We start from the raw sequence: 22,792 nt of genomic DNA on the forward strand, positions 1-22,792 counted from the left end.
GCTGGAGCCGGAGGAGCAGGCTTCGTTATTAGGGTGGGGAGAGAGCGACTAAACATGTCGAATGCAGAAAGGAACATAGAGAGAGATGGAGCCGAGGGCATGCAGAGACAGGATAACACGGCCAATAAGAAATTGGAGATGATTTGTGATTACGCAAGACAAAGCATACATGTGTCTACATTAAAGAAAAACATAATCCATTTGCGTGCCCGATAGGTCTACACACTCGAACAAACACCTTTCACTCTCTGTCAATGAAAGACAAAAGCGTTTTTCGCAAGTGTCAAGAGATGGGCCAACAAAGAGACTCTGAAATCATGCCCCCATCACATGTGCGACTCCTACATCATTATGTGAAACACTCATTGAAATCAGATCCGGCTGCATGTATGAATCCCTGCTTGTTATTCCAGATCTGATTACTCATGCATGCCAACAGGAAAAAAATGCATGCCACTTATTGTCTTCTCAGGAGCACACATGTTTTTATTTATTTATTTTTTGTGGGGCAGATTCTCACTTTGTCTCCCCCAAGACAGTAATTAGAATATATATTTGAGGGGGGCACTTCCCTCCCAATATTCAAATATGCTTAAAATGCTTGCCCAGCCCCCACCGCAATATATTGATAAAAAATACATATAGAGACAATAAATACTGCCTCACAGTCACATGCCAGTCAACTTGCAGTTTTCATCCATGTTTGTTTGGATGTAGCTATGACAGTAGACAATGCAACAAATATGGATGTTGCTGCAAAGAAGCTACATATTCATAGATGCCTCACACGCATTTCAAACCCAGCAGAACAGAAGATCTATACAATCAACATAGCGTCAAGGTGGTTACCAAATATTATTAATGCCAAATGAGTGTATGAGCAAATGTCTCCCTTCTGTTCCTGAGATTTGACTTTGAATCATAAACAGATGTCTTATCTGGCAGAACATGATGTCACAGTGAAGTCTACCTTTGATCTTTTGGATATAAAATGCCGTCTGTTTATTATTTTAACCCATGAGGCATTAGTGTGAAATTTAGTCACAATGTATGTATGAATTTTGGAGTTACAACCCCCGAAAATGACAAAATGATTTGTGAGGTCACAGTTATCTTAACATTTGACCTTCGACCACCACGATCTAATGAGTTCACCCTTAAGTCCAACTGGATGTTCGTGCCAAATTTGAAGAAAGTCCTTCACTGCGTTCTTTAGATATCCCTTTCACGAAGAATGGGACAGACAAAACACACAGTGATCTTGACCTTGGACCACTAAAATCTAAGTTTGTCTTTTAGTCCAAGTGGACGTTTGTGCAAAATTCGAAGAGTTTTCCTCAGTGAGCTCTTGAGATATTGCTTTCATGTAAACAAGACTGCAAAATTTGTAGTAATCTTGACCTTTGAATGCCAAAAATTTATTAGGGTCACCCTTGAGTTCAAATGGATGTTTGTGGCAAATTTGAAAAAATTCCCTCAATGCTCTCCTGAAGTATTGCTTTCTAAAAAATGGGATGGTTGCCAGTCACAGTGATCTTGAATGGCTGCCCTTAATGTGGAATCCTACAAAATCTTCTATGCTATGACAGACAAGTACACACTACTGTCCAAAATAATCATTTTCAAATGTAATCATAATCATAAAAAAAGACAAATTCCCTGCACTATTAATGCTGGTTCTTCTATTGCAGTGCACTGCTGTTCTGTGTGTGGTTTTTACAAGTGATGTTGCCATACCCTGAGAAAAGCTGTTGCTTGACTGCTTTGGTACAGTCAATGTTAGCCATTGTTCTATCGCTCTAATTCATTACTTTTGAATGTATTAAAAAGGGGAAAACTGGTCTAGTGCCAATTGTTTGTAGTACGTTTCATGTGTATGTAGTGGTTTTTATTTGTTGCATATTGGTATAGTATACTGTAAAGCTTTACTTGCGTATGATAAATGACATAGAGTATAGGCTAATAGGAGTTCTGATTATTATTTTTTGGGTGGGGGTGCCCAAAACAGATTTGGAGCCCCCAGTGTTGACTCTACTGGCTACGGCCCTGGTCTCCCTCTCACTCTGCACATGCTCTGTATTTACACACCTATTTATTACAACACGAAATTAAAACACAGTTAATTGTATCATAAACACACATCTGTGTTACTAAAAGCAGATGAATTTTTAATGAAACAGATGCCATCCTGGGCCAATTTCTCCCTTCGCCAATCACCGCGGTCCAACCTACCGCGGCCTGCTGTCTTACAACCACATGGTGAAGAAGCATCCTTTTGCTTTACTGACTCTCTGTGTTTTACAACGACAGCATCTCTGTGGCAAAACACACTCACTGGTTCAAAGACACCCCCGGTAATTAAAGCCATCGTAGCCTTATCCTCATTATCTATATAATCACCACTGCAGCTCATTTGACACTGCAGCACACTTTTTTTTCTTGAAAAGATACTAGCTTCAGACGTCAATGACTCACCTTTAATGGACACCCTGCAGTACTCATGTTCAGTCTGGGTCTTCATAGCAGACAGAGAACGAGAGATGGGCTCTGACATTTCGCATGGCTTTCAGTCAGACGAATAATCTGATGGTCGGGAAGGAGGGAGGGGGGAAGCGGCGCGGCCTTGGAAAAGAAAAAAAAATCCAGCTGCATATTAAATGTGTTCAGGCGTTTCATGGCCTGTCAAACCTGGGTGTGATTTGTGATGCACGAAAGACACACTGTCTCATTTCCTGGGCGATGTGTGCATAGGTGGATGCCTGCGCATGTATGTGTACAAGGTCTGGGCATGCACACACACACACACACACATGCACACACACACAGCGGCAGTCAAGCCTGCTATCGTTTGAATTCCTCCCCTGTGGTGGCTCTGTAAGGCATCTCAATCTCCATCACGCTGTCAGAAGAAATAAACACATTACGGTGAGAATTGAGACAAAAAAACAACAAAAAAAACAGGCTTTTTCTTTCACTCACATTCATCGTCATACAAGCTGAATGCACACACAAACGTGGCGGACATACAAACACAAGCCAAAGATGCTCTCATCCGTTGCATGGTGAAAAAATACATTTATTGGAATCTGTGTCAATGTAGAAAAAAGTGAAAACTGGCTTTAGGTTTTGTCACAGTACCACAGGTGAAGAATTCCAGCAGCCGTCCGGTGAGCTGAAACTAAGTCAGCAAGCTTGTTTAGGGCAGTACATCTGCTACTGATGACAACAGAGAAGTTGGCCTACCGTGGCCCATGAACACATCGTCTCACAGACACTGAAAAAGCTCAGGCTGCCTCTAAGAAACCACCACCAGCAAATACACATGTTGTACAGCAATTAACCTAGCCCCGTGTTCTCTCACTTTAATGTGGGTTTAGCAGGAGATTTCAAATGTTTCGTTGTGATACTGTTACAAATCCCTTTCCAATAACTATAAAGCCAAGGGCCACTGACTGCCAGCATCTAAGGTAGCTCGAAGGAGCCCACACTGTGTGATCAATTGCGGGCCACTGTTTTATAACTCATAAGTTGAGCCCATAATATCCCATTTTGTCTCAGACCCTGGAAATAACTCGTGGCCCTGTGCAAAGCTATGAGGTTCATGCATCACTTCTGATGTCTACTAGGGCCTCCTTCCACTAGTCATAGCCTGATGTCCAAATAAAGGGAGTATCACATTAATATCTCTCTTTTGTCTTGTCACTTTTTTTTTTTTAATTCAAACAGTTCTGTCTGAACAAACATTTCTATAATAAACATAAGTGACAAATTCTACTCTGGCAGGCCAAATGTTATTATGGGTAGTGCATTTCTATTTCTGATATGACAGGATAAAACTCACAACACACGGCGAGTCTGCATACTTTATGAATTCAACTCAATTTGCAACAGAAAGAAAAGGCATTAGAAAACGAAGAATAAAATGACATTTCTAAACTCAGATACTGAGCATTAACATTGAGAGGTCAGGTTTTTTTTCCCCATACAACTTTCTTTACATATAGACTTATTTTTATTCTTAAATATCTTAAATCTCATATAAAATAATTCATCAGAAACTGATTCTATATACACAGACAAGAGTGCACAGGATGGATAAAGAGACGGTGCATGCCGAGGTGGTTTTTTCGCGAGAGCGGGCTTTGCTGTGAGATTATAATATGCCCTGCTTGGGTGTATCTTTTTTTTCGGGGGGTGGAGGGGTTGGCTTTTCTGACGAAATTTGCGAGTGGTTTTGCCAGGAGTATCATACTCAATATCATCATTCATAAAACAAACAAGTGCTGCTAGATCAATACAGAGCCTTCTCTTTTGAGTGGCAATTCTTCAAAGAGAATGTGACCTTCATGGTAACAAAATAAAGAAAAAACATAGATAAAAGATCTATATTTCAACCTCGACCTCTCCTGACACAAGTTACCAAAGCAGAACCGTTGAGCCACGAGCTGACTTTCTAAACTGGATTCTCAGATAAACTTAGCCTTGTTAAATCGAGATCACCAGTGGGGAATAGTACAGTAGTTGTTGGGAGTTAAGCTTAATTCAAGGGTGTAACAAAAATGATACATGGCAAGCTGCAAGGCAAATATGTCTATGGATGGGCATTCATTTATACAGTTAAAATACAGCACATGGCTAGATACAACAAGGCGTGCATGCTTTGGGGCTTTTATGAGACGAGTGAAAAATAAATAAAGAATACAGTGACTAGATTTGCACTAATTGCTGCCATGTGTCACTTTGAGGCTTTAGCTAATAGTGGGTGAGGTTGGTTAAATGTTTTATTAAATTCTATTAAGAGGGAAAATAAAAGAACGTTGGTCACAGGCAGCAAGGGTGTAGTGCTATTTGTTTAAGTACCGGAGCACACCAATGACATGCTCACGCACAATTTAGCTGTGGTATATTTCAAAGGTTATGTAACAGCGATGGTAAGGTAACATAAGTCTCTATAAAGTCAAACGTTGGACGAATTTTCTGAATATTTTCATCATGTTGAGAATTTTACATTTTTTTTTAGTCCTGTTATACTCTTTTATCTCAGTAGATGGTAGTATTTAGCCGTAGTTTCACTGGAGATGCTCTTCAAAGCAAACTCCATTTACTGCTGTTTACAACTATTTACATCTAGCATAATCTCTTCAAAGACCAAGTTCAGGACCCCTAACACTAACACTGTTTTTCATTGCTGTTGCCTGTCCAAATTGTAGCTACTTGTGCACCTTCACATATTTCAGATACATTTTGTTTTGAAAGTGGGCCTAAATTATCATCATCAAATGAATAAAATACAGATGCTTCTCATTCATATAAACTGATGCTGTTTTGTGGCAATGTAGTGCACAGCATGCACCAACAGAGGGCAGTGTCTACTGGTAGAGCAGGCAGCTGAGCCGAGAAGGATAACGTTGGGGATAACGTTACAGGATTTTTAAAAACTAAAAAGCCTATAACCCTGTTTGGGAGTATTACCACACCAAAATTTATCTTGAAATGACTTTTTAAACTACTAAAGCAGTTTAAAGATACAATATTTTACTTACCAAATCAATAAGTCCCTTGATTTTAATGGCTCTCCTGCTGAGATACGCTTCAGTGATCACTGGATCTTTAAAAAATTATATTGGAATTTCAACAGAAATTTGAGAAAAAAGTGGACATGGTGGTATTTGGTGCACTCCGGCAGCACTACACCTATAACAGGCAATTTTCCAAAAGCAGCTTGTTGTTTCTTTTTGTAATCACATTCACATTTTTCTCCTAAAATGTTTGTTTTATTTTTCAAGAGAACCATCTGCTCATTTTTTAATGCCTGATATAGCATGTGCAAGCTGAGAAACAAATGAAAAAACCTGCACACTAGTCTGGAAATGAACTGGCTGTGAGGACCTGGCTCTCTGTGGCACAGTGTTAATAAAAAATTGCACTGGATCCAATGAGTCAATGACACCAACTCTCTATTCACAACGGCCACGCTGTTTGCTGTTGATGCTGCCGTTATTTACTTCTCTCCAGCAAAAAAAGGGAACACAACAGTGAAGACATCATACAGACAGCACGATCAATACCAACCTGGAAGAGGATGCTTAATTTCACGTCTCTTTTTTTCTGTTGCTTTGAATTTTCACCACTCAACTGGCATCCACACACACCTCTGGCAAGCGACAGTATCCTTGTATATTATTTAGAAAATCTCTAGTGGATGTTCACAGTTGCTTGACTGAATGGCAAAAATACCCATGAAGTCTAAAATTGCTGGTTTAGTCGTCTAAAACATGGATGCCAAGAGTTCGTTAAAGTACTGGAGGTTCACTGTCATCATTGGATGGATTCAAAGTGTAAAAAAATCTTGCAGCGTGTTGCCTTTGAGCACTAACACACACATATTCATACATACAACCATTCATTTTCTTGTATATATATATAGAGAGAGATCTGTAGTAATATGGAACAGTGGAAATACCTTCAATTACATCTGATGGCGCGATGCGACACGTTTCATAAATTCTTCTGGGTTCTGTTTTTGTGTATGTTCGCTCTTCAAGGAGCATTTACATGGTATCAGATTTCTGTACAGTAAAACAGCACACATAGAAACATGAGGACATCAAAATAAAAATATCCCACGCTGATTGTGATGTTTAAAATGTTCAATTCCTTTTTTTTTTTTTAAATTCTAGAAAGGGAGGCGAGGGTTTATTTTTGGCGGGACGAGGCGTGCTGCCTATCTCCCGTGTTTTCCACACTACACAGTAGTTTCATTCTTCCAGGGTCCAGTGCGTATATTCCCTGTGCTGTCCGATGTGAACAGGAGTCCTTCGTGCAGGCCCCCCTTTAGAATCCCATTCTGATTGGGTGGGTTCTGGGGGTAGGATTGTCTGCGCGGGGCGTGCATCTCCAGATGGTGATGTGTCGCCATCGGGTCCTGCTCGGCCACTTTGCCGCAGCCGCACAGGAAGATGCCCGTGTCGCCGGCCTCTGCCGGGCACAAGGAAGGGAAAAGGTCTGCCTTGGCACAGCAGATGTGCCTGTGGCAGGGATTATGGCATGCCAGGGCCTCGTGCGTGGTGGCGGCAGCGGCGTGGCATGTGTGATGCCCATCGTGGTGGCCTTCGTGGGCCAGATGTGGACAGACGTGGGCGTGACGCTCATGTGTGCTGTGCGGGCTGTCAGTGTGTGAGCTGTGCACGCTGCCTCCGTCCACGCTGGAAGGGATGTGATAGGCGTACTCCCTCTCACTCGCCGCCCCACAGGTGCTGGCCCCAGCCCGGCGGCTAAAGTGACGGCCTTTAGTCCTACTGCTGCTCTTTAAGCAGGGGTGCAACTGGATCCCTGGCCGATAACCCTCTGGGTCGGCATGTAGCAGCACGTGTGTGGCCGCGGGCTCCTCTTCCATCAGCTGCTGGCTATGCAGTGCGGCGCAGCACGGCGTCACCGGCGCCAGACACGTTACGTGATTTTGCGAGGACGGAAGAGTGGCGTGTTTACAGTGACCTATACTGCCATGACTGCAGCTCATCAGCGCTTTACCCGGACATGGCGAGTCATGGTGGCAGTGGCTGTGACCATGGCCGTGCCCGGGGGTGTCTCCATTCACGTTGACCTTGGGCCGCGCCTGAGCGGGCCCATGGGCGCCAGAGCAGGCGTTGGCTTGTCGTCCGGGACAACAGGAACACCAGCAATGCCAGACATCATCACGCTTGGCACAGTGATGGATGAGGATGAAGAGGCCAAGAGTGACGGAGAAGGCACCATAAAGGCAGCTGAAGATCATATCCAGGAAGTGGCCCTGTGACACGGCCAGCGCCCCGAAAGTCCACGTGGCCAGAAACAGGAAAAGAGTAAAGGCCGCCGTTCGTAGCTGAGCCTTGAAGGAGTGCTCATTCGCCAGCAGTGCAGGGTTGATGGGAACGCCTGGGCAGCCAGCAGGACAGTGGCCACCACCGGTTGGGGCTGCCATAGCTCCGGGCTCGGCGCCCTGCTGGTGGCAGTGAGTCGGCACATCGATGGCAGCCAGCCTCTGCTGCTCCTCCGTCAGCTGCTTGAGCTCGTACTTCTTCTCGGGGTGTCGCCGTAGCTGGATGAAGGTGCAGAGGAAGTAGACGCATGTCACCAGGACGATGAAGGCCACGGGGCCGAAAAAGGCTCCCAGGCTGGGCTCCCACGCCATCCAGCAGCTGCAACACACACGAGTATCAGTGCATGTTAATCCTTTGATTTATGCTCACATTTTTTAAATACCTGCAGAATATCACCACTTGTTTAATAATTTCCAATGAAACCTTTAGCTTTAACACCCACATATGCTGTCTACACAGTGAAAACATAACCACATGTTTTGTATACACATATAACCTTGTTTTAGAAGCTTCAACACAGTGTGTTATTTAACCTTGAGAGCAGAAACAAATGTCCGACTTACTACGGCGCCTGCTCCCCGCTGCCATAGTTGTCTATATTGACGGCTGCCGTGACCCCGCAGATGATGAGGGGCACTCCACCGCTGACTAAATAAAATCTGCGAGGTGACAGAGGGACACACAGACGCAGAAAGAATAAGAAAGAAGAAAGTTTGGCGTGAAAAGGCATTTACAAATCTCACATCTGGATTACAACAGCATGCTGTCAAAAATGTGACTGAGAACCAGTTTTAGACAAGAGGAAGATAATAACCACACGATCCAAACAGACAAAATAAGATTACAGACTGGTGCAGCGACTGAAGCTCACCACAAACAAACAATGACACCCAGGAACAGGCATGAGAACATATCTGTCAGTTATCCCCCCATTTTCCTCAAATATGACTTTTGAGCTTGTCAATGTGTTTGTGATGATCACACTCCACGGGTGCGATCACACCTACAGTTTGTTTTCTTTGCCGCAAACCAAAGCGTGAATTTTACTCTGAAAACAAATCTGTTTCTCGACGATGTAAGCATGATTGACTTGTCAGCGCTCATTGCTGCAATTTGTGGCATCTGCTGATCATAACAGCTCAGGAGACGTGGAGAGAAACCTGCATTTGAGCAGAAGGAGACACTGAATTTAGATTCAGTTTTGGGCTGCAAAGCATCAGGAGTTTCTTACAGCCAGATGTCAACATGAATACACTTATGTTTGTAGAAGCCTTCTTTCTGAGATTGTACCTTTAGCTTAGATTGGGATACTTTGCAATGATCCTGACTGACAAACCTGCAAACATTCTCTAGTAAGTAGCTTTGGTTTCCTCTTTACATTCAAAGACTAAAGGTGTGAATTCACATCAGATGCAAGAAGTCAGCTGTGGCTACATTGTAAAATTATATTATATTGTATTATATTATATTATATTATATTATATTATATTATATTATATTATATTATATTATATTATATTATATTATATTATATTATATTGTATTATATTATATTATATTATATTATATCCATCAAGTTGAGTTTACTTAAACAAATCTAGGAAACCAACTGCCTTGAAAAATGTAAGTACATGAAACTATTAGTCTTAAATTAAGTTCACTTTTTATCTTAAGTTTATTTTAAATTTAGTTATAGTTACTTGATTTTTTTTTTTTAAGTTGTTGCGACTTAAAAATGACAAGTTTCTTAAATTAATCTTTCTAAGTTTTAGTAACTCAAGTGAACCAGGTATACTGTGCTATATATCTGTATTCTGCTGGATGCAAAGTAGTCAATCATATTTGTATTTTTGTAACTATGTTAACACAACAGAACTCACAGATCTCTTAACTTCATCATTGACAAAATCCTCTTTGTCATGATCAAGTTAAGTCAGTTGCTAACACTTAGAAATAACAAGGCAATTTCACTTGTTATTCTTAAATTGAAACAACTTCACAAAATTGAGTAAATACAGCTTGATTTTGAGTAAATGAATAAGATATAAAATAAACATAAATTAAGAATATAATAATAGTAATAATAGTTAATAGTTAATAAAAGTTATATTTACTTTCCTTTTTCAAGGCAATCTGTTCCCAAGATTATTGAAGTGAGATCAACTTGTCAGATTTTTTAGTGTACCCTCCTCTGTCCATCCTTTCAAGCAGAACTGACTCCGACCTTTGTTACGGCATCACTGCCCTCAGAACCAGCTGTCCTGTTAGCAGCGCCGCTCCCGAGAGCTGTCAGGACAGCAGCAGTACAAACTCTCCTCTCCACGCTCACTGACATGAAAAGCTTGGTAAAGCACTGCTCATATAAGGTTCATGAGGAGTTTACAGGTAGGAAATGGGATTACTTTCATTTACAGAATAATTTAATTTCCCTGCACATGGCACCTACAATGAAACTGTGCTCTTTGACAGATTGTTATAGATACAGTTCAACAAAATTAAGAAAATTAGATTTTGTGTGTGCTGATTTTGTGTGTGATAAGACATTCTTATCACATATAACATATGTAATATAATATTAGGCTTATTAACCCTATGACCCAAAAAAACAGCTCAAAAATTATAATAATTCTGTAAATACATTTAAAGAATAGAATAATGATCACAAATGTAGTTTTCTGGACATTCTTTCCAAAGCTTTTCTAAATCCACACATTTCTTCCAGTTCCCTAATTCCCTTTTTTAGGTTTAAAGTCTTGTCTGAAAGCAGCACAAGGGAAGAAGTGTTGCTCCAGGGGTTAAAACAACATTATGCTGATTCATATTTTTGGGATTTGGCGCCCCTAAAGTTTTGGACTGGCACATAATTCCTGAATACATACACCTGCACCATTACCGACTCTGTCTCAGGGCTAACAGGAAAGCAGCCACAATCCAGGAGCAGCATGTACATTCCTGCTAATGTAATTAATGAAAGATGCAGGCTGTAACCTTATTGAGTCATCCCTGTCTGACAGAGTCTCGTGGACATCTGTGCGCATGCATTTGTTGACAAACTGAACCAGTAAATACGAAAAGAACTATTTCAACTGAAAGGGCAGTGTAATATTACATGGTTTACACAAATATGACTCTGCACAGTCTGCACACGAATTGTGACACGAAGATGAACACTAATACAGGAATGAAAGAATGTTTTAGTTTTGCTGAAATACTGCTAACATTTCAGCCCACATACACAGTTTGCTGACCATCTGAATGCATCCACAAAACTGTGACATGATGACGCTGGTAACATTACAGCCAATGTTGGAATCTTTCATGATTAACAGTGACAGGGACGTACACTTGGCTGTTTGGCTGTTGTTAGTTGTGAGTAATGGTAACTTAAATGGTAACCAATTAATTTATTTTTTGTTTACTTCGTCTCTGGCCTTTTGCTCAGTTCAGTTCAGTACACATTGTTCTGCATTTCCATTGTGAAAAGTTGTTGATGGTACCCTTTGGTACCTTTGGAACTGAACTCAGTGTACCTAGCACACAGATCTGGTACTAAAAGAGCAACAAAACCCTGCAGTCTTTTCATTGGTCAGTAGAGAATCGACACTGAGTTGTGGCTGGTTTAACCACTGTTCATACTGTGACAAGTTTTCATATATTAGTTAACTATAACTATAAAATGAAAGGATGTTTTGTAGCCTCTTGCAGTAGCTACAGACTGAGAAAAAAATACTTCATGGCTCCATCAAAATCCATCGGGCTGACTGCCAGCAACTTTTAAGGTGGAATGTTTACTTGTAATGTTACTCAGTGCATGAGCTGACAATGTGAATCCATCAACACACGTTAAATTTCAGTATGACAACTTTTACCAGTCCATCTGTTTTTACTGTCTCTCTTGGGTGACACACACTTTTAGTAATGGATGGATCTTAACACCTTTAAAAAATGTATATTAATTGCAACTGAATTATGTGAACTGCATATAATCTAATCCACATTTGGGGAAAAAAAATGTGTCAGAGTTTTATTCAGTGTGCTCACCCCCCTGCTCTTGCCTGAAAATGAGTCAATGCACATACCCATTATTTTTATTATCCCATCGACAGAAACTCTCTCTCTATAGGTACTATACTGAAAGACTTTGATGGAAATTCAGCTATAGCACAGAAGCAGGTGTTTGTAATGCAGGTGGGCAAGCCCTGTTCCATGTCAGTGTACCATCAAAATGATGCAGATGCTGTACTTTTAATGGAACGAGTAGTATAATGCTGCTTAAACTTCAGAGGAAATGAGCAATAGCAATACATCACACAAAAAAAGTCAACATACTTAATGAGTGAGGCAATTTAAACCATCATAGCTTGATTTATGGCAGGGTGCTTGACACTTTTGAAGAGTGTCCTACTGAATGCAGGTCTGAGTCAGTGTAAATTGAAAACTGCTATCTCCATGGCGACGGCAGTCAAATCAAATTGTGCGATGAAATATGACGTTGTCTGCGATAAACATCACCAGGTGCGTGACATGCAAAGTCGGGTCGTGCAACCATTGCATACGTCATTTATGTCAGCTGACACTCTTCAAAAGTGTTGAGCACCCCACGCTTAACGTCTGCAAGGTGCAATTAAACAAGGCAAGGTGTATCAGACTGTGAAGTATAAGTTCAGCAGCAGACTGTGAAAAAATGACAATAACAATGGCATGGAGCTTTGAAAAGAAAAAACTATGTCGCTGTTTTCTCTGCCATGCTATTAACATTGACACGACTGTACCTCCCTGTGGTATCGCCATGATTAGTTATGCTTACGTGGTGTAAAATTGGAAGTTCTTAGAAAAAAAAAAGGTATTCTAATGTCGGCTTGGGATGATTCGGCCCTCATCTGCTGCCTCGTGAATACACGTTTTAATTCTTCAGGTACACGCAGTATGAAGGCAAGTATCTGCACAATGCACTTGCGTCACAGTATACATATGATGAGCCTTTAGAATTCAGCGCAGGAACAAAGCTAATCCCCAGCAGCTCCCTCTCTGCACTGTCCTTGTCCCCGCTCTCTGCACTGTCATCCACTTTCCTCCATAACACTATGCTATTTCCTCTTCCTGCCAGTTCAATCTCAACCTCTGTCACTGCCGTAACCTTTCCACCACTCCATCTTCCTCCATCTTCATCCTCAGCTTCCTCGCCTTTTCTCTCTCTCTCCCAATCTGTCCTCTGTCACACAGCACCCGTCGCAAAAATTCAATTACAATCAAGATGTTTGTCTGGGCTGGTTTGGCGAGGGAAGGTTGGGTGGATGGAAGAGGAGGGGGGGTGGTGATGGTGGTGGCGGCATTACCGGCCTGTCACTGTCTCTGAGTGGAACGGTTCCCCCGGGGGACTCTCCTCCAACAGAAAGCCATTTACACACCCGTCAGCCAGATAAGCATAAATGAGAAGAACTAGTGGATGTTAAAGCACCCTGCGCTTTATAAGCTTCATTCCCCTTTATCCCCCTCTCGGAAAGCCTGCTTGTGCATCCTGCAGGCCTCTCCCCAACAAAGCACATGTAGTGTCCATGCAAAAAAATGCAAATCACGTGTGATCTAAGTACCATCTACATGCTCTGTTGTATTCAAAAAGCGCTCCTTCACATTAAAATTCTTTTGCCGTTTCATCTGTGAACACACACACATTTCTGTTGGCCATTCTATTAAAGACGGCCTTCAAACTCTAACAAAATGGCTGTGTATGCAGGGTTGTGCTTTTTGAGTGAGTTTAGGAACAGCAATCATCTGATATAAATAGACCCTGAAGTGCTTTTTAGCCAGCAGCAGCTACACAGTGACTCTCCCCTCCCATCCTTGTTCCTCCGCTTATGCACTGTCCTCTGATTTGGGACTACGAGTTGTCCTCTCTCTGGACCTGGTCCAGGATATACATAGCACAGCTGGGGACAACGGATGGTCATGGAGCTCCAACACAGGGCAAAGGCTTATGGGTAAAGCTAAAAAATGCAACAGTAATATAAGGCTTGGACGGTATAGGTTTACCTTCATACCTGTCTGGAATTTCACTGGGGTATACATCATGTGTGTATCAGTGTGCTGTCTTGCCATTTTCAGTCAACTTAATACACAATGCACTCACGAGATGTCAACTAAAGGTAATATTCTTACACCAATTTTCCCTATTAAAACAGAGAAATGCAACCATACACCTGCTATATTTATGTTTCTCTCTTTTACTGAAACTAAGAATTCCATGTTGTGGAACCTGTTGCTTTGGGGTTTTTTTTTTTGGTCCCCATGTTACCATGTTAGAGGAGCCACACTGATGGCGTGAGCAGTGCTGCTCAGCTGCGGCACATCTAGAGAAACTAAGTCTTGCTGATTTTTTCAATGTAACACATATAGTTTTGGCAAAAACAGACAGTGTTTTTTTTTGATAATTATGTTGACTCTATATCAGCTTTTACAACAGTTTCATAATCTTCATTTGTCACAGATATGAGTAAAATGAGGAAACACAATACCCATAGTAGCTTGCATGGCTTCATAAATGAGTGGAGTATGTGCTTTTAATTGTGGAAATACAGTAGTTTTAATAGAAGGCAGCTCTGCAGCAGCGCCGCAACAACAAACGCTGCTAATGTGAACACACACTGCTCACGCATGCAGTGTGGCCCGGGCTTAACCTCCAGTGTATGTGATTTGCACTGCATCAAAAACATCTTAAATGCGGCCTCTCCAGTATGAAAGTTAAAAGAAAGATGAGGGTCTGTATTTTTGATGGTATTCAAAATCACACTGTGGGGATTTCTTAATACCCTGGTATAATGTGATACTAAGATACCGCCCATGCTTAATATACTCCCCTTAAAGTAAATTCCTGCATGTCTGAAGTGAGCTAATTTTGAAGCAGTAATTAATTTTGGGGGGAAATATGCACATTTGCTTACTTCTATCCATATCCATACAATCACCATTAAATATGAAGCTAATGCCAGCAGCCAGTTACCTTTGATTAGCATAAAGATTAGAAAATAGGGCAAGTGCTAATCTGGCCCTGTACAAAGGTAACAGCTCTTCTAAAACTCAGTAATTTACCCATTCAATTGCATTTAACCCGCACAAAAATTGTAAAAACTTGTAGGTTGTGGTTACATAAGGAGTTATGTGCCTCATTGTTTTTTGGTTATTCAGAAATTGTTACACTGTGGACAGAGCCAAGCTAGCTGTTCCCCTCTGTTTCAAGTGCAGGGAAGGAGCCAGATGTTGTAAACATTTGGGTCTAGACCCAAACTCAGGGGGGGCTAGGGGCATTTTTTCCCCCATTCACAGCAGACATATGCACTATTTTTCAAGGTATTTTAGAAAATGGAAGGGCCTAAAATCTGTACATAATTTGGGAAACACATAATGGTTATCAACGAAAAAAAAATCATCCTGTACAGCCTACATCCTATTTTGTGTGTAATTGCTCTCCAACTGTAACAATTAAGTAAAATGCTGGCACTCAGTTGGAGAGAAAGCACCACACACCATGAACAGTTTATCTGATCCAAATCTTGGGTGACTGGGGCTCATAAACATGAGGACAGTCGGCAAAGGCAGAAAAATGTGTTTAGGGAAATTACACATGAAACAAAGTTCATAAAACACAAGAGAGTCAAAAACCAGGGAATCAAACATGAGAACATGGCTGGAGAGCATGAACACACAAAGCCAACAATGACATCTGTACATCTGGCAAATAAATGAAGGAAAAAGTGGGCCTTAAATACAAAGGGGCTGAGTTCCAACCAAACACAGGTTAGTGAAAGAAGACAGGTGAAACACATGAGCTAATCAACAAAGGCCGGAAACCTCAAGAAGGAAAAATAACACTAAAAACAAGGAGAGCACTTTCAAAATAAAACGGGGACTGGACACAAACACATGAACATAAACTTGACTGAACATCACACCAACTGTCTTCATCATTCTGAAACCATAACACAACAAATGTTGAGGATGACTCATTTTCACTCCTGCCCCTAAAAAGAGTTACTGTTTTTAAGCTACATAACATATGGTGGGAATTTGGTTAAAACATAACATATTATCAACTTTCATTTAAAACATCCTAAGCCGTATCTTGAGTTTACATTTTTGGAGCCAGACTGTTCGACAGGAGCACTGTTGGAATATATCTACTGGAGCGCGGAGTGTACTCCGGGCACAGATGGAGCAGCATAATGCCAGCCACAATGAGAATGAAACTTGACCATTAATTGTGCTGGGTCTAAAAGTTTGCCTCTACTCTACACCAGCTGCTCCTCCTCTCATCCGTTGATCTGATCAGCTCTGATTGATTAAATCAATTATCCTCCATGACTCAAACTCCTTAAACTGTTGCTGAGGGGAAAAAAGCCGCCAATTCCACCTGTGCTGCATTCACAGACCCACAAAACGGGACAAAATTGATATAACAAGTTTGTTGTAAGGGCTCTAAAAGATTCAGGGCTTTTTGAGAAACAATTTGAGAAACCTCACTGCCCCCTGTTGAGACCCTGCTCTACTCTGTTCCAGAAATTAAGCTAAACTAAGCTAATTGGCTGCTAGTGGTAGCCTTATATTTAATGGACAGATATGAGAGTGGCTTCAATTCTCTCATGACTCGACAAGAAAGCAAACAACCAAATTTTCTGAAAACATCAAACAATTGCTTTAAGAATGCAAAGTGTAACAGTCTAGTGTATTCATTTAATGTTCTCTCCAGTGGTGTCGGGCCATTTTGTGATTTTAAGAGAGATATTAAACCTCACTGGACCATTTCATTTTTTAATACACTTATTTCATAGTTCATGCATCACCAGTCACTGGAACTAGCCATTTTCCTTTCAAAAGCTAAGAGTAGCTTTTCTGAAGCGTCCCCAACCAGAGAGAAGCTGATCTATGTGATATCATTTTACTCTCTGTCTCAGAATGGGCTTTTAAGAACTGAAATTGCCTGTTTGAAGTTCCTAATATTGACAGCTGGGGAGAAATGCTGGTGGTGACATTCAACAGATGCTGGGGATTCTATACTACAAGAGAAAATGTTCTTTCAAAGTCAAGTGTTGCTTTATAGGAATGATCTGCACCCATCAGGCCAGATGACTGTCAGCTAATGGCATGAACAGAGGCGTTTGACGTGTGCGGTCCAACACGGCGTAGCAAAATTCTGACAGAGGGTCAGTGTGATGGTCTGCTGGATCCGCCATCAGATCCTGTCAGGAGAGGAGGGACAGGCGAAGAGGTAGAGGAGGAGGAATAGGTCGGTTGTTGAGAGGGGGGGCTCAGAGGAGAAATTGATTTGTCTCCAGCTGCTAAGTCTCATTGCATGAGCCTGTCTGACGGGGAGCATTACAGTCAATCACTGTGGATCAACTCGACTGCCGCGCCACACGATCCCTCCGCCTGCCCCCAGACAAATTATCTCATTCACAAGAGCGGTGCATGATGGGAGAGCCTCGAGAACGTTCTACATTAAAGCCCCCAATCACGCAGGTGTCTGAGGATTTGCTTTGCAAGGAAAGTGCCGTTTATAGGGTGAGGGGATCCTTATCTGGCGGGCTCCTTATCCTCAGCGCTTTTCAGTGACTCTACAGGAAGACAATATTATTGAGCAGATTTTAATAATGTCAGACATATCATACTGCTCATTTATAGATTTTTATAGATATTAGTTTGAACTGTAACGTTTGAGGTTCACAAAAAAAGTAAATAAACCAGCAAATGCATGTTCATATTGTGACTAATATGCCCAATGATTGACGGCATATTACGGGGGAAGGACCCCCACAACTAAGGTTTGAACCTGCAATGTAACAGTTAAAAAAAACAGTTAGTTAAAGTAAATTTGTTTGTTTGTTTGTATGTTAATACATTTGAATAGTTAGTCCACATCCCTATATCCCTGCAAGATAATACAAGTTATTGGTTCTGTGTTGTTGTTTTTTTTAACAAATTTAAATAATATTAAATAGTTAAAATTTGGCTAATGCCATCAGGAACCCCTGAACCAATGAAAACTTTGTGTATATGGGTAATAAATATCCATGTGATTTCAACATGTGTCGCAATAATCCTCTAAAACAGCCCACAGAAAGCAAGTCTAAAAGCACATATTAAGTCGGGTTCATATTCAGTGCAGCTCCACATGTGTAAATCATTTTTGTCCGGGGTCATCCTCCATATCCTCTTCCAAATATTTTTTAATGAAATAAAAAAAAAAGAAAAAGAAAAAAATCCGGCAACTGAAACAGCCACTTCATATTTCCCATCAGCTTTAAAGAAAATGACTCTCTAAAGGCGAATACAAGATTAAATGACAAACAGGCATTTGTTACGGTGCAGCCTCTGTTTGCCTCCATATCTCTGCTCTCAAACCTTCCCTTAAAAGGATTTCTGGTTGATGCTTCTGGAGTGCAGCTCTGCGGCAACGGTTGCGTTGTGCAGAAGAGCTCACACAGCACCTTCTCACCACAGAGGAGGAGCACCGCATGTGTCCAAAAGCTGATCCTCTTAAACATGCCAAAAGTCGCGAGTAAGCAGAAAAGGAATGAAGTGGAGAATGAGTTGAGAAATTAAAAAAAGAAAATCACAAAAAGCAGAAATTCAATCTGATGTGTGTGTCTGAGCAAATAGGAATTTAATGGGTCAAAAGGCTAAATGCATTTAGATTTGTGATAAAGCTCCTGGCTCAGCAGCCTCCTGGGTGACTGAGGTAATTAGTTATAGCATGGGGGTGATGCCATGGTAACAGGTTGGTTTAAGTCGTTCGCTTCTTCCTCCGTCTTCCTCCTCCTCTGACATTCATCTGCCCTCCATTCTTTTTTGCCTCGCAGGGTAGGAAGCCTCAAACAGAATAACTGAGCCAAAACATTTTACTGCACACCCAGTTCAACTATTCCAGACATTTTCCTCTGACAAATGCCTGCAAGAATGTGGATCTGTACCTGTGGGAAAACTGCAGGATCTGAGGCTTCAAAATGTTTAAAAACTACAAAAATTATACATCATTGTCAGGCTGGAGCTCCGGTTCCTAACCTTTTTGTATGTGATGTAACTCCACATCCCTATCAGACAAACTCAACACCATCTGTCATGTTCGCTGTTGTTTTTTTGTTGTTTTTTTTTACTGTTTACCCATCACTTTGAGCAAACAACTTCACCTATAATTTTTTTTAAACCTGAGCAAAATGGCTTGATTTCTTCATAAATATGGGAAGACGACAATGAGGAACAACTGAAGAAATGACCCATACATTTGCAATAAATTGTAAAAAATTGTAAAAAGAAAACTGAAAAAAAATGAAAAAGATTGAGAAAGTTAAAAAAAAAAGCAAACAAGGAAATTAATAGAAAAAGTGCTTGAAAATGAAAAGTCTAAAGTAAAAAAAGGCTAGTAAAATCATTGTAACCCATCCCATGTCCTGTGTTCAGCACATGAACTGCTTCCATCAGACAGACACTATATGGTTCCAGTTAAATACTGGAGCGGATACCTGAATAGGTATAAAAACTCTTTCATCCCTCTATCAGTGTACTCAGAACATAAAGAGGGTGTAATATGAGAGGCTGTGTCACACATACTTGAATGCACTTTATGTTTGCACCTGTCTGTTCTGTGCATTTTATGTCTGTTTCGGCACTATGCATTTTTATGTGGCCGCCTTAATGTCCAAGACAAATTTCCCTTGGGACAAATAAAGTAATCTTTGATCTTGAGGATTTGTAGTTCTCACATTTATAATCCTATTTGTATCTAAAAGTCACTGTAAAATCTGACTAGTTGATTTTACTTTTTAAAAAAATATCTAGGATTGCCTTGAAAAATGTAATTATAACTATTAATCTTAATTTATGTCAACTTTATATCCAATCGTTAAGTTTACTTAAAATGTAGTTATATTGACTTAATTTTGTGAAGTCTTTGCAACTTAAAAATGACAAGTTTAATTCACTCAGTCTTTCTAAGTTTTAGCAACTCCACTAAACCAAGTTTACCCATGCTATTCTATTGGTTACCCATGCTATTCTGCTGGTTACACACTAGTCAGTTAATTCTTAATTATATCCATCTTTTCAAGCTTTTGTGACTTAAACCGAGTATACTGTGATAGATATTTCTATTTATATTCTGCTAAATGTATCATATTTGCATATTCTCAAACAAGTTAACAAAACAGAACTCGCAGATCTCCTGGCTTCATCGTTGGCAAAACCCTGACATTAAGTCAAACTAACTTGGTTTACTGAAGCTGCTAACACTTAGAAAAAACAAGGTAATTAATCTTGTCATTTTTAAGTTGCAATAACTTCACAAAATTAAGTAAATGCAGCTAAATTTCAAGAACACTTAACACTTAAGTAATTAAGATTTCCAGTTATTGTGACTTCACGTTTTTCCAAGACTATTTAAGTCAGATCAACTTGGTACTGAGATTAAAACAGCTGCTTATCAGTCCTGTATAGTTCCTTCTGACCAGCCGTTGCGTTATTTAAATTGCTTCAGTTAAACTTTTTCTGAACTTCATGAGGATCCCAAAATAGTGTGATGTGCAGACAAGCACAGCAGGGGAAGGCAAGAAAAGCTCTACTGATGAATGACATTAATACTAATTCATATTAACTTGACTGGCTGATCAGAAATGTTATAGAGATGCTCATCAGTGTTTTACCACTCCCTCTGTCAGAGTTATTGTTGCTGAGCAGCTTGAATATCACCTGAAACAGGTGAGTCTGAGCGAAAAAGGCCTCAGACCATAAAACCTACTGATTAAAAGGGAATTCACTCAGCTCCTTTAATTAGGCATTCAATTTTCACTTAACATCACCATTCTAAACCTACACTTCTTCCCTCGTGGCTGACAGTGACTCAGATTAAAAATGCAATTTCTTAACATGACATGAAGTCCACAAGGAGAGCCAAAAATGGTATAAACAGAAGAGCTGACAGCTATGTCACTACAGAGTGAACAAAGCCAGAGGCTTGAAAAAATGCAAACTAGCTGTGGACGTCTCTGCAGATAAACAATGCAATAACTCTTCTGTGTACAGCTATTGTTTCCGTCTAAAGGAAACATGAGCCAGCAAACACCTGCAAAACATTACGTAAGCTAGCATAAATCAACAAGACTTGCTTAAATATGTAGTCGATATACACATCCGCACACACAAACGAGAGGACGACAATAACAAACACACCGATGAATGAATACACACTTCACTTCAACAATATTCATCCTGATATTTGTAATTCTTTTTAAAAAAGTGAACAATATTCGATGGCAAGAATTTATGGTGCAAAATAAAGTATAACTACTCATCAGTATAAGTATTTAATCCAATGTTGCATTGTGCTTTACGGAATTTGTATTCATGCTTCAGAATATTTGACTAGTAATATTTAGTTACTTTCCAGGTTAAGATGTACATTAAAAACATAACAGCTTGCTAACTTGTTTGATATGTGATGTAAAAGGTCAACCAAAAGAAGGTCCTAGCTGAAAGAGGACATATTGCCACCCACCATGACGGAGTTGGACATACACCAGTCAATAAATGGATTGTCCCCTGGTGCTTCTCTACTGGGACGAGGACAGTAGTCCAATTAAACAGCCTAATTGAGCTGTAATCATACCTTAGCTTAACTGCATGTAAACATACTGACTGCCATTTTCTTCATCTGTCAGTGATTTTAATGTTAAAGCTGAACATTGTTTTTTTGTATTGATGCTAGGGATGTACATTGTTAATGTTTATTGATCGATCCAAGTTCTTATCGATACCACTATCAATCCTTTTCTATTATTTGGTGGAAAGGCAAAATATTTTTTTCATATATTTTGATTTAGATATTGACTTTGAAAAATCTTGGCATCAGTAGTTTTAATTATGTATTAAAAACCGATATGATAGGTTGTTAAACAGGTTGTTATTCCATCTCTACCAGCTGTTTTATATTGCTGGGAAAACTAGTTTCTCACCCAAACAACTGTTTTATTCAAGTTTCTCACCAAAAACAAAATTTTATTTTTCTTAATGTTACATTTGAACACATCGCGACAACGTTTTATTTACCTTGGCCTCAATGAAATCTTATGGAACCTCGTTTATTCAGCTAATTAGCTCTTTTTTCTGCCAATTTCAACTGGGGTTTCAAGATTGGATTGTTATTTTTAACTGATGGGACGTGTTACAAAGTTTATAAAGTAGGTGAACACTGTGCTGGCTGTGCCGACAGAGCTGGAGGAGTTGTTTCTTTTCTTTTAAACCCGAAGACAGTTGAAGGCTCTGCAGTTTTAGGTTTGATTTGATGCACAGTGTTGATGTGCTTGGCCATAGAGGTTGTGTTCCTCTTTGCTTGGTTAAATAAATGTTTGCTGGCCATTCAATTATATTCAAAAACTTTATTGGATAATTGATGTGTGCTGTGTTGTTGTGTTTGGATTTAAATAACGTAACTTGACTTGAGTGTAATGTTACATTACAGGACCCACAGGACTTGACAGCAATATTGATAAGCTCAAATGTTATCGATTTACAGATTTTGAGAAAAAAAAAAAAGTAACCGTGTCCTCAATAGAACCGGGTCTTGATCCTGATCCCTAGTTGGTACTTTTACTCAAGTCAAGAACCAGAATACTTCTCAAACCAAGCTTAAAATCATATTGCTGAGTTGGTCGAGGAAAAGTCTCGACTGTATAAAACTTCTACTTACATCTCACAGTCTCAGTTGGGTCATGTACTGATAGAAAAACATGAAATAAGGATGCTAATAATGGTGCAGTGAACCAGTCTCTGGCCTCTGAAGACACACACACAGCAAGCAGCAATAACAGCGCAAAGAAGATCAAGAGCACTGGCCGCACACACACACACACACACACACACACACACACACACACACACACACACACACACAC

The 22,792-nt window shown here is 40.3% G+C and overlaps 1 protein-coding gene across 2 annotated transcripts in view; it reads right to left on the bottom strand.

Moving 5' to 3' along the window:
* Positions 1-3,055: 3,055 nt before the first annotated feature.
* adgra1b (adhesion G protein-coupled receptor A1b) overlaps positions 3,056-22,792 on the bottom strand; it is a 266,720-nt gene continuing 246,983 nt past the window's right edge. For both annotated transcript variants that reach the window (XM_088086276.1, XM_042501884.2), the window contains 2 exons: positions 8,423-8,518; positions 3,056-8,177 (listed from right to left, as the gene is read on the bottom strand). In XM_088086276.1, the coding sequence (XP_087942402.1) occupies positions 6,746-8,177; positions 8,423-8,518 (1,528 nt within the window). In that variant the 3' untranslated portion in view covers positions 3,056-6,745. The remainder of the gene's footprint in view (positions 8,178-8,422; positions 8,519-22,792) is intronic.

The sequence above is a fragment of the Plectropomus leopardus genome, chromosome 13 (assembly GCF_026936395.1).
Source record: "Plectropomus leopardus strain MGB_pleo_1.0 chromosome 13, ASM2693639v1, whole genome shotgun sequence".
In the NCBI taxonomy this organism is placed as follows: domain Eukaryota; kingdom Metazoa; phylum Chordata; class Actinopteri; order Perciformes; family Serranidae; genus Plectropomus; species Plectropomus leopardus.